Source organism: Mus caroli, chromosome 17 (assembly GCF_900094665.2).
Source record: "Mus caroli chromosome 17, CAROLI_EIJ_v1.1, whole genome shotgun sequence".
In the NCBI taxonomy this organism is placed as follows: Eukaryota; Metazoa; Chordata; class Mammalia; order Rodentia; family Muridae; genus Mus; species Mus caroli.
The window spans coordinates 84358847-84372379 of record NC_034586.1 but is presented as its reverse complement, the minus strand read 5'-3'; the positions used below and the strand labels follow the sequence as shown (position 1 = coordinate 84372379).

Below are 13533 nucleotides of genomic sequence, written 5' to 3'. Positions count from 1 at the left end.
CTATATTCTAACCTTCAGTTCATTTGCAAGCTTAGAGCAGAGGGCAAGTCTTAGGGAAACAGTAATGGGGTGGCTGGCCACAATCCCAGGTCAAGGAGAACAGGGACAGCCGGTGAGAGGGGAGGGCTGGAGCGGGCGGGGGCCGGCGGGTGGGAAGGCAGGCCGAGGGGCGGGCAGAGGGTACGGGCGGCCCCCCGGCGGTCCAGCATACTGGCCCAGCCACCAGAGCTCACACTCAGGCTGGCGGGCCATGGGGCGGCGGGTCCCGGCTCTAAGACAGCTGCTGGTGCTGGCAATGCTGGTGCTGAAGCAGTCACAGCTGCAGTCTCCAGAGTTGTCAGGGTCGCGCTGCCCTGAGCCCTGCGAATGCGCCCCGGATGGTGCTCTGCGCTGCCCTGGCCCTCGAGCTGGCCTCGCCCGACTGTGAGTACAGGGCGCCCCAGGTCCCTGCCTTTTGTTACTCGATGTTGGGCCCCATTGCTGAGAAGCAGGACGTAAGGCTGGACCCTGGTCAACTTCTCACTCCTTCCCAGTGATGAGGACCCAGATCTTCAGGCTGTCTTTGTTATTCCAGTACAGCCCAGACCTGCACTTCCCCCATAGGGGAGACTGAGGCAGGTGACTTTAAACTGCCCCCAAACCTGAGGAAGCTTCTTCTCTCTGCACCTTTGGTGAATTGGGTACCCCTCCTTCACTGAGTGATTCTGCGCTTTGGCCAGCCAGGTCTCTGAAGACTGCTGTGGGTTGTGCTGTGATGTCTAAGGGCAAAGTACTCAGGGCCTAATTTGTCAGCAGGAATAACCTGCAGCCACCGGATGAGCGATGTATTTGCCTCAGCCTGGCTAGCTAAGTAGTGGAAGAAATGCCTGTTATCTGGCTTCTGGTTACACTCACAGACGCGGTAAAGTCACTGCAAGCGTCTGCAAGCAGGGAAGGGCCACTGCTTCCTGAAGCCGTGGGATAAAGGCAGGAGAAAGCCTGTGCTAAGATACCAACTGCCCTTCCATGTTGAAAAGGGTTCCTCGGGTTGAGTGATCCTGATTTATGGAAATTGCCAGACGGCCAGAAGGATGAATGGCCGGTAGGTTAGTAGCTCCCTGGGCATGGGGATGGGTAGGCAGCAGTGGGTGTCTGCTAATAGTGGTAAGGTTAAGGGTGATGGGTTCTTCTAAAATTGGATTGAAGTAATGGTTTCACACAAGGAAACTAAAACCATGGCATTGTGTGTTTGAAACAATGACTTGCAAGTTACATGACTGAAATCTCAATAAAAACCAAAGGAAGTAGAAGGTACCACAAATGTCCCAGGCTGGTGGAGATCTGCCCTGTGTTTTATCTGATCTGGTAATATTTCCCCTTGGGAGGCCAGCAGCCTATCTGTGACAGCTTCTTGGAGGAATTTACCTTCCCTGAGTACTTGGTCTGTTCCCTATGGGCAAGTTAATGGCCTTCTAGGAATAGCTGTGGGTGAGAGAAACAGTTAAGGGTTGAGGGGTTTCTATTAATTAGCTTCCATTAATTATCTTGTCAGTTCTATTCCCTAAAGGCAATGACCATGCCAATAGAGTTTGTTTCAATCAATCAGCAAATCCGTGGAACCCGCCTCCCAAGTTCTGGCCTTGCCCTTGTGGGACAAAACCTTCTGCATTGCTCTTGTGTGTGATTGTGTTGCTAGCAGTCCTCCTTGCATGCCGGGAGCTTTAGTGGGACTCTGAGATCTAAGATCTAGTAGACTAAATGGAATCGCTTGCTCCAGGTCCCTCGCCTATTATGTTGCCAAGGGAGATGTTATTCACTACCTTGCTGCAGTTGCTTGTCTTTCTAAGAAAAATTACTTTTCCTTTAATTAAAATAACTGCTTCCAACATCTTCAACTTTGGTACTGGCTGGAAAGTGCCTATAGCCGAGGAAGAAGAGTTGGATGAGCTAAGTTCTAGCCCCTTGGATACCGAGCTGTCCACGTGTTGCCTCAGGAGGAGACCCCTGATAGGCCCCTTTCCTGAAGAAAGCTGAAGTGAAACTACAAGACTTCATTGCCCTAAGGCATGGTATAAACAAGGCTTCAAAATGGTTGTAGTGATCACTATGGCTAGGTGGGAAAAGGGAACAATAAAATTACAGCTAGCTATTCTGGTTCTTAGGAGTTGGTTCTGAAGGCTTGGGAGTCCTTCACTATCCACAAGAATCCCCAGCATCCTCTCCAGGGAGTTCCTTAGCATCCATCACCGAGTTCAACCTCTCCTAGACATTCAGAAAGTCCCACATCAAGCACAGCACTTCTTACAAGATCATGCTTCCTAATATCAGATGTCTGAAGTGTTGTGGTCTTGTCCTTCAGATCAGAGCTAGGTGATGGTAGAGCCATTGTAGGAACAACACTGAGAACTCAACATCCATGTAAAAACAGAGTTGCACATGAAAATATAGAAAGCTTGTCATATAGAAACAATGTTTCTCCAAGTAGGAATTTCTGCCAGCAACAGAAGCATCCAGGCTAGACTTGGAGCTCAGGCTCTGACCATCACACTGAATCAGAAATGCTGAGAAACCCTGGGGAACACTGAGGATGGGATCCACTGCATTGCTCTTTGTGGTGGCAAAAACTTCCTCCAGCTACATGTGCCCTTCTCCACCACCCTTTCGCACCTATGCCTACTTATTAGAAGAAGAAAGTATAAAATTTAAAAGCCCAAACGCAGAGACAGATGGGAACCAATCAGGATAATGGATGGTTTTGGTTTGTTGTTTTGTTTTTCTAAGAAAAGAAAAGAAAAGAAAAGAAAAGGAAAGAAAAGAAAAGAAAAGAAAAGAAAAGAAAAGAAAAGAAAAGAAAAGAAAAGAAAAGAATAGAGGAAGGAACTCATGGAGAATGACAGGCAGAGGACACCAGGGATGAGGGAGACATGATTGTTAGAGTGAGCTCTCAGCTGAGCAGAAGGCAAGCACTAGTCTAAGAACTCACAGGAAGAGTTAGTCTGAGGATCAGGGTGGTCTGTGTGTTGAAAACAGAGATGAGTAGGTCAGAGTGTAAGTCAATGTTGAAGCCAAGGACGGTCAAGTGGAAGGCCACAGACTGACATCCCTATCATAAACTTATCATCTGTGATGAGAAATGAATGAATGAATAAAGCAATGGAAAAAACTATCGCCAGGCAGCAAAATGGATAATGAATTATCAGAAGTCAATAAACAAAAGGGAGCTGTGGTCTAGCATGAATGTGTATGGCAGGGTTAGGCTTGGCAGAGGGAGGGGCAGAGCACCCCGGCTGTGGAGGTTAGAGGGAGGGAATACCTCTGAGCGCCTGAGAATTCGTCATCATCCCTCAGTAGATACAACCGAGCTTCAAACCTGTCAGATGCTGAAAACTGTGCCTTCTGAGACCTTTGTCTGATGTTCACTGTTTGGTTTACAAAGAACAAGAAGTGCATGAGTGATAATTGCTTATCACTGACAATGCGATGCTGGCAATTTTTCAAAGCGGAGTTGTTCAAATTGTTCGTATTTCTCCTCCCCTTCCATTTCTCATTAAAGATATAAGTGTTTAAAACCTAAACTGTGACACAAGGAACAGCCTCCCACACTTTCATTGGTTTTGGTGGGAGGGGGGAGGAAATAGAAAAGGGGATTTAAATTTCTCTTCTCCTTTCTTCTTATTAGCTCTAGGCAACTGGTAAGGGGTGAGGAGAGAAATCTCACCTTGCATGTAGTTATATTAAGATCTTTGTCTCTATGACAACAGAAAGGTTGATTTGCTTGATATGGAAACAGCTTCTGAAAACCTGCAAGTAAGAAAATGCTAATAATAATTGTAGCAATTTATTTTTTGCATGTTGTGCCTACTTAACAGAGATTAAGCTTCTAGATGTTCACTTATGGCACAATCTAGAGGCTCTGTAAGGAGAAAGCATGAGAACCCAGCAGTGCAGTATTCCCGAAACTGAGCCTTTGACACTGCTGAGAGCTTGTCACTGGTCTAGCACAGCATCAGTGCAGAGACCCCAGATACACCTGGTCTGGTCTGGTTGGTCTGAGGAACTCATCCCAGGAGACTCACCCAGTGTAAGAGGTGAGAGAGAGCAGAGGGCTCTAAGGAATTTAGAGATCCAGTGAATCACAGAGGCTGAGTTCTCCAGAGGAAAACTTTGTGGGCTAAGGGGGAGGAGGCTGAACCTTGAAAGAAGGAGCAAACCATGCGGGAAGTGCAGGTTCCACCAGAGGAGCCAGGCTGAGTGCAAAGAACAAAACCGAATGAGTTCTTCCCTCACTCAGACCCTGTGGAGAAAAAGAAAACTTAAGGGAAGATGGAAAGTCATTGGAAATCTTTGATTAATTACCCAGATAACAGTACAAAACGTTGAACGGTTGACTAATTCAAGTCGTTGTTTGGTACGTGCATGCAAAGAGATAAGTACAGACCGTGATTAGGAATCCCCTCTCCTTGAAGCACTTACCATGCTTCACACACACACACACACCACACACACACACACACACACACACACACACACACACACACATCCTGTCCCGGCCTCTCCTCATACTTGACTTGATAGCCTGTAACCACATCTTTCTTCCATAGTTTACCATTTGTTTAAGTGTGTCTTCTCTAGTACAGCAGATGTTTGAACCCCAATACCTTGACATCAGGGGAAAGCAGTCATTTGTTGTGGACTGTTGACCAGTATTCCTGACCACTGTGCTCTAGACTCCAGGAATACTGCTTTCCCAAAGTACGACAAGCCGAAGTAAAAATGCCTTCTGAGGCCAAATCTTCCATCTGCTTTTGATTCCCAATCAATGTGCTGAACTGAGAACCATTTGAGGAAGTCTGATTGAACTTAGGGTTCCCAGCATTTCATAGGCATTATGATAATCAATAACGAGCTAGAGATGATTGAATTGAGTAGACGGGCTGGGTGTGGCAGTGCATGTCTCTAATCCCAGAACTCAGAAAGCCTAAGGCAGGAGAATTGACCTATGTGCAGGAATTCAAAGTCTGCCTTGTTTACATAGTGAGTGCAAAACCAGCCTGAGAGCTGACTAGAACAGCAAACCAACACGAGAAGGGAGCACGTGTGGTAACTCGTTCCGCTGCTAGACATCGCTTTCTAAATCCCCATCGACTCAAGAACAGGGGCTGTAACGGTTCTGTGGGTAGTCAAGGGAGTTCTTTGTATCTTTGTGTTGTGTTAGCATCCAGATCCTGCCATCTGCTGGTCCTCAGTTTGTCCTTTGAATGGTAAATCACAGCTGTATCTCCAGAGAAGCAAGGCCAGGCTGGGAACTTAAGTCAGTGACAGCACTTGCCTGGCAGGAAGTGTGAGAACCTGAGAACCAGGGGCACACTCTGTCAATCAACAAGTCAATCAAACAAGGGGTGAGAGGGCTACAACTTATTTGTCTAACTATACCCATCTACATTGTTCTAGTCATTTATCCTTATCCCAGGAGCCTCTAAAAACAAAATTAGTAAAATCAGGCAAGTGAGTTGGGACATATAGATTCACAAATCAGGAAACACCAGCTACCACGTCACATGAAAGTGTTCACAGAACAGAAGAGAAAGCCTTCCAAGCTCTGGTAATAACGTGGGCTTCCTGCAGCAGTCTTCTTCTCTTCTGACAGCCTGTCGAGCCAGGCTTTGAAGGCAACTCTTACAATTGATTAGCTGAGAAATAGTGTCCCAGTCCCAAGCTATGTGAACATCATGCTTTGTTTTTTAAATTACCCCCAGCAGGACACTAGAATGCAAAAGGCTCCTAAAATCTCAATGAATACATGGAATCCAATGGGGATCTCTTCGGCTTTGGGAGTAGAGCCTCAGTAGAAAACAACAATTCCTTGGGCTGCCTGGGGTTTTCATCCTTTAACCCCCAAATCTGTGAGTTCAAGGCTCCTTTCTGCTCTGATCGTTCGCCTGCCCATCTCTGCTTCTCAAGCCCATTAGTCAGCTTTCACTTAGTTTTTATTTTTTTACATTATTCATTTTGGGGCTGAAGAGATGACCCACAGCTTACAGCACACACTGCTCTTGCAGACACTAAGTTTGCTTCCATAACAGGGAGCTTACAACTGTCTATAATTCCAGTTCCAGGAGTTCTGATACCTCTGGCCTCTGTGAGCACTTGCATGCACATAGTGCGTGCGCATAAACTCATACATGCATGTGTGCATGTGTGCACACACACACACACACAGAGGGGGGGATTAAGTAAATTTTTTTTTTAAAAAATAATTTTTGTTTTGTGTATATGAGTGTTTGTCTGCAGGTATGTATGTATGTCACAAGGGTGTCTGGAGCCCAATAAAGCCAGAAGAAAGTATCAGATTACTGGATTTGGGATTACAGATGGTTGTTTCGAGGATGCTGGGAATCACACCCAGGTCCTCTGCAAGAGCAGCACTTGGTCTTAAGTACCGATTCATCTCTCCAGCCCCAGCCTCTATTTCTTAAAGTAAGGTAACCAAACCCCTCTTTCCAAAATGCCATCTCCCAGAGTGGCAGCCAAGATGCCTTGACCGTGTGTAACTCTGGTTGTCCATGAGGTTTGACAGTTGAGTCAGGACCATGGAGAGAATCCTTGTTCACTTCAGACTAAAGGGTGATGGCTCCTTAGAACGAATGTTCTCTGTGCCAGTACTTTCTCTTGGTTGGAGAAAAATGCAGATTTTAATGAAGATTAGCAAATTTCCTCCCAAAATTTTTTTTTAGAAGAAAACTAAAGGAATACCATTCACTAAGCTCTGCTTCCACACTATTGGGAGATAAGACTCCTCCCAGGCAGCAAACTGCTCACTGCTGCTCTACATGGCCCTGAACCACAGCCATTTAATAACAACCTAGGCCAAATTCAAAAAGTCCAGTTCAGAAACAAAACAACTCGCACAAGGATGGCCTTACCCTTTGCTGCTGTTACAGCAGCCCTTGACTCTGATGTCTTGAGTTTATGCCTGGGTCCCCAGCTTCTCATGACTCTCAGCAGTGCATCTTTGTACTCTGGGACAGGGATGCTATGGTGTGATACAACAGAATCTGCCATAGCTCCTCTATGGTCTGAATCGATCAAGATGATAGTCCTGGGCAGTGTAAATTCTAAAAGAGGCCTCTTTCATTTTCACTGTGGTTTGGCCTAACAATAAAACCATGTGCCTTGTATGAAGGGAATGTGATGGTTCCTGCCTCTGTGTGGGGCTCTGGGCAAAAGGGGCTATCAAGGCAGCAGAGCCAAGAGGGCTGGAAAGTTAAGATTTCACATTATGACAAAATATTACCCTAACAAGCTGACTGTGTAGGAAGACTGAACAACCCACACCCCAGATACAAAGCTGCACAGCAAAGGTCTATCATCTAATGGCCACAGCTGCTGGAACAGCTGTGTGCTTAGGAGGCGTTCATGAAGGAAAATGAGCTACTGCTTCCACTCAACCTGGGAGATGAATGAGTGAAAACCTCAACAAACAGAGCTCAGCTGGGCAGTGGTGGCACACACCTTTAATCCCAGTACTTGGGAGGCAGAGGCAAGCAGATTTCTGAATTCAAGGCCAGCTTGGTCTACAGAGTAAGTTCCAGGACAACCAGGGCTACACAGGGAAACCCAATCTCAAACAAACAAACAACAATGACAAAGCTCATTATTGTCTGGAATCTAATATTCAAACAACCCAGCCTGAGCTGCCTCTGAAAGATTCCTCCCCAAGACTAAGCTGACTTCAAACTCGGCTGCCTCATAGGATAGCCAGGCCCCTTTGAGTACTTTTCTTTCCTCATTTCCCATCCCAAGGTTTTAGCTAGCCCCAGAAAACATTCAGGTCAAATGTGCTGACCACCCAGGATCTGTACAGGGAACTGTAGGAGCCACAGACCCGCATGCCCTGTCCTGCAGGAACCCTCAGTCTTCCAGTCAGGTGAGAAAAAGGGCCAGTGCTCAGATGACTAAAGGAAATGCAGGTGGTCACAAGCCACATGAAGATCATAAACATGGTGGAGTTCAGAAATAGGAACCATCTTTCTTAGCCAAAGAGACAAAGAAGCTTTGGCAAACAGCTAGTTTGCCCAGTTGAGTTTCATTACTTCAGGCACTTCATTTCCAGCCTCAGATTAATTAACAGTGTTCGGTATACCAGCTGCAGCCAGTATGTACATGTTCAGTTCCAAAGAAAATGAGGGGGAAAGATGTTTTGAAGTGTTAGGACCAAGAAGCTTGTAATAAATGATGGGGCCTCCTGAAGCATATCTACAGGGTCGCTGCCCTAACAACATAATATTCTCTACCTCTGAGAGATATTTTTTGGGAAACCATTACAGATGCCACAGACATTCCCTGGGGAGAATTCAACATGTTGTTTCATTTGCCAGAATTATTTTTGTCATGTTATGTTATTGCTGGAAGAATTCTAGTTTAGAGGGCACATTGAGTTATTTTGCTGTGTGTCTTTAGAAAACTTTAAATGGATTTTGAGTGAGGGCTTAGATGTGTTTACCATTTTCCTCAAGGCTTTATATTTTTAATATAGTTGTTGCACAAATAACTTGGAAAAGCCATTATCTACAGATTCTTCTTAACATCTTCATTCACAGAATATTTCATAAACTCCTTGAAGGAACTTCTTGGGTGCTCTAGAAATGGCCCTCTTAGAGGGAAGTCACTCAAACAACATTTCCCACTGGGGAAATTCCAACTGACTGGAATTTTTTAAATCAATGAGCAAATGTAAACTCTCAAAGTGGCTCCCTAGAGTCAAAACATTTCAAAAAAAAGTTGTTCTCTGTCATCTCCCTGAAAGGGTATCAAGTGGGGCTTGTAAGAGCTGATTCTAAGAGAAAAGTACCAAGTGGGGATGCCTACTCTCCCATGCAATCATCTTTTCCCTAACCAGTAGAGAGGCTAATGAAAGAATGAGGCACATGAAGTTTACAAAACTGTATTGACCCAGGACAAATAGAAGAACTTGTCCATACTAGCCCATGCCAAGGAGTTGCCACAAGGTATGGTCCAGCTAGCTTCATTCTTTCACTGTAAGAAGCTATAAATAAAAGCACATGTGAGTTCTTGTCTTGTGCTAAGTGTTGGATTAGTATTAGATAAGATTTTTGAATATAATATTTTATTAATTATTTGAGAATTGTATATAATATATCTTGATCATATTCACCCCAACTCCTCTCATACCCACCTCCCCATACTCTTTGACAACTTCACAATCTTCTTTAAAATAGAAAATGACCTACCAAGTTAAATTTGAATTGCCCACATACTCATCCACTGAAAAGTGATAAACCCAGGAGGGACCACACCCCTAAAGAAAACTGATTCCCCCTCTTCCAGAAGCCATCAACTGGCAGTAGCACCTCAGGAGAGGGGTATAACGGCCCTCTCTCCTCCATTCTACAATGTCAACTGGCTAGACTGTATGTGTGCAGTTTTTGTGCAGACCATCACAGCTGGTATGAGTTTATGAATATAGCAACCTTGTCATGTCCAGAAGACATTGTTTCACTATGGTCCTCCCCAACCTTTGGTACTTAGAGTATTTCTGCTCCCTCTTCCGCATTGGTCCCTTAGCTTTGATGGGAGAAGGAGGTATATACAGAGGTCCCGTTTCTGTCTGAACACACTTACTCTTTGCCCTTTGGTAAGTTATGAGTTTGCATTAACTACCATCCATTAGACAAAGAAACTTTACCAATAAGATCTAAGAGCTGCACTAATCTATGGACATAGAGATAGGAGTTTGTGAGGACATTTGATACTATGTCAATTTAAGAAACTAATGGTACTACCCCCAATCATGTGTCCTCAGCCAAGCTAAGCATGCATTTCCTCCCATGAAGTGGGCCTTAAATATCAGAAAGCAGTTGGTTACCTCCTAATATTCATGCCATTATTGTGCCCATGTCATACCTTGCCACACTGGTCATTATTGTAATTCATAAATTTTACAGCTAAGGAAGAATGTTGATGACTCTCTTTTACTGCCAGCTGCCTACATAACACCTTCCAGTGCTATGAAAGCTGGCCAACAGGAAGAAAATCTACTCAATTACCACCAACTTGATTTCCCCATGTTCTACAACCAAAATATATGGTATCTTCAGCAATAGGGTCTTTTGTGGACAACAGAGCAGTGGCAATAGCCTGTATTGGTTTGGGGTCTTCATAACACCCCTGATCAACAACTTGAGGGTTATATGCCACACCTGGCATTGGATTTTTCATTTAACAAACTATAGCTTCTGGGAAAGACGTTGTATTTGTCACCGTTCCATTGCTATGAAGAGACACCATGATGAAGGCAACTCTTAGGAAAGAAAGCATTCAGTCAGGGGGTTGCTTACAGTTACAGAGGGTTAGTACATTGGGATCATTGCAGAAAGCATGGTAGCATGTAGGTAGGCACTGGAGCAAATAGCTGAAACTGTTATTGATCTTCAAATGGAGAGACAAGAAAGAGAATGGGCCATGCATGGGTTTTTGAAACCTCAAAGCTTACCCGCAGTGATGCACTTCCTCCAAAAAGGCCCACCTACTTTAACAAGACCACACCTACTAATCCTTCTAATCTTTTCAAATAATAACACTCCATGATGACTAAACCTATGGGGACCATTCTTATCCAAACCACCACCACTTACCTCCCCTGTGTAGGATCATTTGAATTAAACTGTTTTATATGAATACATACATATTTAGGAAGCTTATGAAGTAGTAGGTTTCTAGAAAGCACCTTCAAACATTCTTAATGTTGGTTATCTCTTCCCCTACCTTCTATATTGATATTTTTAAATTTTATATCAAAACTATGAATCTTACAGATGATCTGCATTCTATTGATCTGAAACGAAGCTATAATTTGAAGCTGAGTTCTTTGGTTCCAGTACACATCCCATGCACTTCACACTGCTCACAAGAGAAAGCATACATAGTTACATAGGGAAGGTACGCTCCTTCGAGTGCACAGTCTGAGAGAGACCTATAAGTAAGGGTGGAAATTAGCCAGTGATGCGGAATGTAGGTGTGGCAGGAGGTAGACACAATGTGGATGATGTCAAGGACACATGAGGAAGTTCAAGAAGCACAATTAGATCTGTCTAGGTAGACACTATCCAGAGGGAAGATGTGAACCACAGGCATAATTTAAAATTTTCTAATAGCCACATGTAAGATGTTTTCTAGGGCTGAATGAATTTTAATAAACTATTCAATTTAGTATATGTAAAACGTTATCATCACAATTAGTAAGTAATTCAAAACTTACTGAGATACTTTACAGGTTTTTTTTTCCTTCCAAGTCTTCAATGATTATTGTTTCTAAGACTTGCAAGCACATTTCCAGTCAATTGAGGACCAGCCACATGTGGGCTAGTGGATGTCCTATTGGACAGTGGTACACATCTATGTATGAAAAGAGTAGGAAGTACTGAGACATGAGTACAGTCAGTCTGAGGCATTTGTGAATAGTTAAGTTGGCCAAGGGCCACCACAGAAGACACTTGAGCACTAGAGTGGTCTAATGGGAGTTATCAGAAAGAGAAATAGACAGAGCATGAAGAAATCCAAGTGCAATGGAGAAAGAGCCTTCCAGGACACACCAACATATTCAATGTAAAGAACAACCACTCCTGGTTGATTAGAGAACAAAAAGGCTAGAAGAAGAGACTAGGCAGAGCAGAAGCCAGCAGAAACTAGGTGTTCGTTGATGGAAGGGGAGGCGGGTATGTGCTTGTAAAAGCAGTGAAATCACTTGACCCAGAACTGGACAGAGAAAGGAAGGGAGAACCCCACTCCCATGGGCTCTAAGGTTTCAAGGAAGAATAGGAATTCAGCTGCCCCTTCTGTGAGTGTACCCTCAAAAACACCAAGGGCTTCTATTCAGATGGTGAGATTTTTTTCACAAGAAAAGCAGAAGACAGTATAGTTGTAGGATTTGATTCTTGGAGAGGACTCCACTAACAACAGATGTGGTGACCAGAATTACCGTGTGCTTCGGGAAGTCACTGTGCTTTTCCAGCACGAGTCTGCCTTTGCGTAGTAAGAACTTGAGACAAATAAGCTGTAAGGAGGCTCTCACTCGTACAGCAAAGGTTTCCGGCAATCATCAGATCACTGATATAATCATGTGGCCATCATTCCCAGGGGCACTCCAAGGTTTCCTGGTGTAAAGCTTAACCAGCAGATGCTCCACTGATACCTCAAGTTGAGTTAACGTGCAAGCCTCAGCTGGCTCCAGGTAAAATCTAAAGCCTAGAGACCACAATGAAGCCACTCCCAGTGATGACGTCACCCTAATAGTGCCGTCCCTTAGGAAGGTTAAACATGTAAATCACTTAAATGGAGAAAAACTATTTCCATGTCATTCTAAATGAAAGCAAGCTTTGTTGTAATTACTGAGATGCTCTGAAAAGAGTAGGGAGGTCTGAGTCTGTTAAATGTAGAATAAAACCTTATTTAATAAACACAAGAGCATTAGTGTTCTTTGAATTTAAATACACAGCCACTTTTCAACAAGTTTATGTACAAAAAGTTTAAAAAAATAATCAAAAGCTTTGACCTCTGAGCTCTCTCTCTTTTAAAATTCAAGCTGCAGCTCTAGCCATAAGCTAATGGTCTGTAGAAAATATATGTGCGTTTATAGCTATCTTGACTGAATAATGTGGGGGGGGGGGAGCATTCTTACACAGTTAGAAGGTGGTTAATAAAATTATTTCACTCCTGCTCCACACTGGGCAGAAGGAGCAGTTAGAGCTCCCAAAAGATGACCAAAACTCTCCCCAGGTTTTGGGGACTTGAGATGAATGTGAGATTTCTCCTTGAGCCTGCCTCCCCCTCTGGCATTGCTCTGCCTAGGACTCTCAGAAGGCGGGGCTGCCTGGGGAAGCACTTGCACTCTGAGGAACCTCCAGGAGGTGAGAACCCTACAGCTATCGTTTGCTTTATGTAACCAGAACCTGTCTTTTTTAAAAAACTGTCAATTGAAGTCTATTTTTTCATTCACCTAGAGAGCTTGCTATTTAAAGGAACCATGCAGTGAATCCTTCTGTAGAACAAAGGCCTTTTGATAATTCAAATGTTCCTCGGTTGATAGGTTTTCTTAACCAAGAATTTCTAAATCTATCTCCTTCCTTAAAGGCAGGGCACTGCAGCCCTGCTGAAGCTTTCCAAACTAACCTGACTTTGAGAGCTGAGTAGCAAGCTGGTGAACTGGACACACTAGCTCCTCCCAATACTGTCTATGCTAATTAAACTCAAAACAAAACAAGAGAAGAACCTTAGCCCCATCTTTGAGGGCCCAAGAGGCATCATATTGACTAGGGAAGGCACAATACACTGCCTTGTTTTCTTCAAGGGAATTGGATTTATCTGAATGACAAGAATTATCAGTTGCCGGTAAGAAGGACACATGCTCCACTATGTTCATAGCAGCCTTATTTATAATAGCCAGAAGCTGGAAAGAACCCAGATGCCCCTCAAAAGAGGAATGGATACAAAAAATGTGGTACATTTACACAATGGAGTACTACTCAGCTATTAAAA

At 44.0% G+C, this 13533-nt stretch overlaps 1 protein-coding gene across 2 annotated transcripts in view; it reads left to right on the top strand.

The window, feature by feature from the left end:
- The first annotated feature begins 213 nt into the window (after positions 1-213).
- The window catches only part of Lhcgr (luteinizing hormone/choriogonadotropin receptor), a 53369-nt gene continuing 40049 nt past the window's right edge, over positions 214-13533 (top strand). For both annotated transcript variants that reach the window (XM_029471475.1, XM_021149364.2), the window contains exon 1: positions 214-423. In XM_029471475.1, the coding sequence (XP_029327335.1) occupies positions 251-423 (173 nt within the window). In that variant the 5' untranslated portion in view covers positions 214-250. The remainder of the gene's footprint in view (positions 424-13533) is intronic.